General features: G+C 43.2%; 1 protein-coding gene across 1 annotated transcript in view; it reads left to right on the top strand.

The window, feature by feature from the left end:
* The window catches only part of LOC102004646 (chromosome unknown open reading frame, human C2orf73), a 97,141-nt gene that overhangs the window by 64,022 nt on the left and 28,591 nt on the right, over nt 1-4,528 (top strand). Inside the window, exon 2 of the mRNA XM_005391030.2 lies at nt 106-165. Coding sequence (XP_005391087.1) covers nt 106-165 — 60 coding nt within the window. The remainder of the gene's footprint in view (nt 1-105; nt 166-4,528) is intronic.

Genomic DNA, 4,528 nt, shown 5'->3' on the forward strand with positions numbered 1-4,528 from the left:
CTGAGCTAAATCCCCAGCCCCCACATTTCTTTCTAATGCTGCATTACTTCTTCATCACTTCTCCTAAAATACAGGAGCATCCTAAGATTTCTTTTCCTCTTACAGCCTGCAAGTAAAACCTCAGAGGCTGGCAGAGACAACAACAAAAAGGGAAATTTACATCAGGTAAGTTGTTTGCTCCCAGGCTTACTATAAGAGGATTAAAGACATGGTTAAGTTTCCAAGCTCTGCAAATGCTTTTAAATGCTGCAGTAATTCACTATAACTTGAAAAACAGCACCATTATAATTATATAAGGAAAAAAGGATAGGTTAGAAGAATAGCTTAAAACTGATGAATCATGAGAGCTTTATTTACCATTTTGAAAACAGTAACATTAGTCTAGGAGATATTTGAGGTAAACTAACTTAGTAATTAAGAGTGTTGCACTTTTCTTTTAAAAACCTGAACTGTAATTTCTTTTTAGGTATATTTACACTTTAGGTGAAACCCTTCATTTTTCTTTAAGTGGAATCTTGTCGCCTAATTCTTCATTTTTGCAACAGAACAAAAATATTTTTATTTATCATAAACCTATCTATCCACATCAAAATTATTACCACTGTTTACCAGTTCAGTGACACAGTCTCAAAACTGGCGCCATATAAAATCAGAAAGTTGAGTCATGGTGACTGGCAATTATTTGCTTATTCTCGGATTGTTATTGTTTTCATTTCACCAACCATGGAACCTAAACAGCTCCACGGTTTTCAGAATGCATTATGTTCAGCGACTTTTTATAAGTAGGTGGTGTGTACTTTTACTATTTGTACCATTGTGTTCTCCTCCCCATCACAGCCTTCCTGTCTTGAAGAGTCTTCTCCTCCATTGATTCCTATAATATGGCTGATTTTACTCTTTTTAGTATTTTTTACCTAGGCTCATACCATAGTATTCCTAATCTTTCCCATCTAAATTAGAAAGACCCTACTTAGAACTTTATTTTCAATTTTTATCATCATGTTTAAAAGTAAGTCTTAGAGAAATGAGATGTAGAAGCCATGGAATATTTTTAAAAGACTATACCAACCTAAAATCAAACCCTGGCTGCATCACTTTCTAGCTGGGTGACTTCAGACAGGGTTAAGGATGGATGGGGTGGGAGGCAGTAATACTTACTGAGTACTACTGGTGCCATGTGCTTTGCTCACATCACTTAGTACAGCAGCCCTGCAAGCTCTTTTATCTTCACTCTTTTGGGATCTTTTCTTTCTTTTAAAGATCAACAAGCAACGTAATCAAAATTTAAAGCTCAAGTGTTTAAATAATTTGCCGAGAGTCACATCAGTATAATTTAAACACAAGCCTAATCCTAAAGTTCAATAAATATTAACTCTCTTCCCCTAGGGAAAGCACTGAGAATGGTAATTTGTATCATCAAAGGAATCAGAGATTTTATGGGTGGAAGTTGAAGAATTTATGTTGTTTACATTAAAAGGATTTTTAATTACCATTTTTAAAACATGAATATTCTCTAAGGGGTGCATTGAGAGTTTTTTTTTTTTCCTGTGTCCATAAAAAACACTGAAAAATTAGAAGTAGTTTCTATAAGTATATTTGGGACTCACAGGAAACCAGATACTTTTCTCAAATCTATCAATGAATTAAAATTTATGGCCCAGTAAGAATAGAACAGAACGTAGAAGTTGCTCAGTATATGCTGGGTTGCTCAGCAGTTAAGATAATAAGGTATGGTAATAACCTGCATGGAAGATGACCACATGCATCGATATTACAAGGAAAATACCCTTAAAAAGAAGCTAAGGAGACACTGAAAATCTTCAGCTCTTGGTAGTTACTGCTTCTCAGTCTAACAATGCCAACTCTTCAAGGGCCTTCATACTGACATCCATTTATTCAGCCAAACTTTACTATATAACATTTTATTGAAGACATCACTATAAAGGGGCTGGGGATTTAGCTCAGTGGCAAAGCGCCTGCCTGGCAAGCGCAAGGTTGTGAGTTTGGTTCCCGGTACCGGAGAAAAACCAAAAAAAAAAAAAAGAAGACATCACTATAATACCAAAATGGCCCTTCACTGTTCCGCCTACTTGAGACCAGATGTTCACTCATCTGATACAACTTCTATCTAGGCAACCACAGTTGGGCTTATTTTTAAGTGAACCTTGAGGCCGGGCACAGTGGCACACACCTATAATCCCAGCACTCGGGAGGCTCAGGAAGAAGGACTGCTGCAAGTTTGAGTCCAGCCTGGGTTACACAGTGAGTTCAAGACCAGCCTGAACTATATAGTGAGACCTTCTCTTAGAAAACCTAAATAACTAAATAAATATGAACTTTGAATTATAGAAGGTAGAACCATTGAATTAATAAAATACAAGTTTCTTCCTTCAGTGGTGTGTATCTCCAAGCTAGTGATTTCTAACAACGATTTTGCCATAAACCAGGCTATACTGTAGCTGTTTTAGTTATTTGTAGATTTCATAAAATTTTTAAGATTATATATATTATATTTTTAAGACTATATATATACACATCTCTATGAATACAAACATATGCATGCATATACTCATGGGTAATTGTTATGGTTTGTGTCTGAATGCCCCCCAAGGCCTCATGCAGTCATGGGACAGGCTTCTAGAGTTATGATTGGGGGCTGGGGATTTAGCTCAGCGGCACAGCACCTGCCTGGCAAAAGCGAGGTCGTGAGCTCGATTCCCAGTATCAGAAAACAACAACAACAACAAAATAAATAAATGAAATTTAGAAAAATAGTTATGATTGATCCATGGCCCAATGTTGGAATTATGGATGTGAGTGCTACACCTGCCCAGGGGCAAGTAGCCTGCATACAGTGTAAGGGAGGGAAAGGGGCTTGCTCTTCCAGCTGCCGCGCCTCCTTTTTGTTCTTGTTACTTTTGTTGTTTTCCACGGCCATGAACTGTTCCCTCTGCCATGTGCCACTCTGCCTTGGAGCCAGCCAAGTACCGACTGAAACCTCCACAAACTGTGAGCTAAATCAACCTTTCCTTCCTTAATGTTGGGCGTCAGGTATTTTGTCTCAGCAACAAGAGAAAAGTAACCAAGACTATATACTTACCTACATCCTCACAGAGGGCTGTCTTTATTTTGAGCAATAGGGAAAAATTGAGAAAACGGTCTCACTTCTTAACACATATTTGAGACTGTCCCTGAGGGTTGGTAAAAACCGAAATAGAAATTAGAGGGACTAAAGAGGGTGTTGACTAAAACTCAAGGACATGCGGCAGCACATGCAAGTCAAATTGCTCAATAAAAATATTACTAGCAGCTGGGTGCAGTGGCACTCGCCTGTGATCGCAGCTGTTGGGGAGGCCGAGGTGAGCAGACTGCTTGAGTCTGGAAGTTCAAGACCAGCCTAGGCACCACAGTGAGACCGTCTCAGAAAAAAGGTAGTAATAACCAATAATGACCAAGCACGTACTGAGCATCAGATACACAGCTCCTAACACTCTGCCTGTGTTAAACTACCTGTACTTCACACCCTAGACCATTTCACATTCTGTAGCCGCAGAAACTGAAGATCTGCGGAGTTACATCATTTCCCACGTGAAGTACTTGTAAGCGGTGAAGTCATATTCAAACAGACTGCTTTCAAGCTCGGCGCTCCTAATCACAGGTTGATGGTTAGAACAAAACCAGCTAGGTAGACGTTCTTCAACACACTGGCCGAGAAACACCTGGCTCCTGAACCAGGGCTCGATGAAGTTAGTCCTCCCCGTCCCCCTCGCCCTCAGGTTCTAACTCACGGCCTCCACGTTCACTTACTCACCCGCTCTGTGCGGCCCACCCTCACCACCACACATTCACATGCTCTGTCTTTTCAACAGCGAGGTCCGTGCTGAAGTGTCTAGGTCATTCGCACTTCTTCCCCATAGGACTTTAGCTCGCGCGTGTACAGGGAGTCCTAGGACCAACCTCCTCTCCCCGATCCCTCCAAGGTAAACGTAAGCCCTCACTGGCTGGGTTACAAGCCATACGCAGCACATGCACATAGCCTGGTACCCAGCAGCATTCAGCTCAAAAGACTCTCCCACTTTCTTTCTGCGCCGAGCAACGCGCAAGTTATGACAGATGCCAAAGACGGCTGGCTGTGGGCCTGGAAACTGGGAGGCAATGATGCAATGAGGCAAGGGGGAAAGGGGGACGCAAGTCGTTGCGGGCTCTTCCCAGGAGCTTGCGCCTTTTGGGTAAGCGGGGTGCATACGAGCCCCCGCCCGCAGCGGATGCGCACACCGGGGAGCCGGGTCCGCAGCTGGGCGCGCCCCTGCTCCACCTCGCTGCTTGCCACCGAGCTGGGGGACGTTTTGTTAGCAACTGTGGAAACGGTGACAGCTCTTCCGGCGCCGAGGCCAGGCAGCCCAGGGCCGTGAACCACGACTCGCACCGCGTTCAGTGGCTCGCAAGCGTCCTCCCGCCTTCCGCACCCCTGGAGCTCGCGGGGCCAGCCCGGCCAGGTCCGCGCACGCGCGAGCAGCACCGCGGGCTC

The sequence above is a fragment of the Chinchilla lanigera genome, unplaced genomic scaffold (assembly GCF_000276665.1).
Source record: "Chinchilla lanigera isolate Chin_1 unplaced genomic scaffold, ChiLan1.0 scaffold00040, whole genome shotgun sequence".
NCBI lineage: Eukaryota > Metazoa > Chordata > Mammalia > Rodentia > Chinchillidae > Chinchilla > Chinchilla lanigera.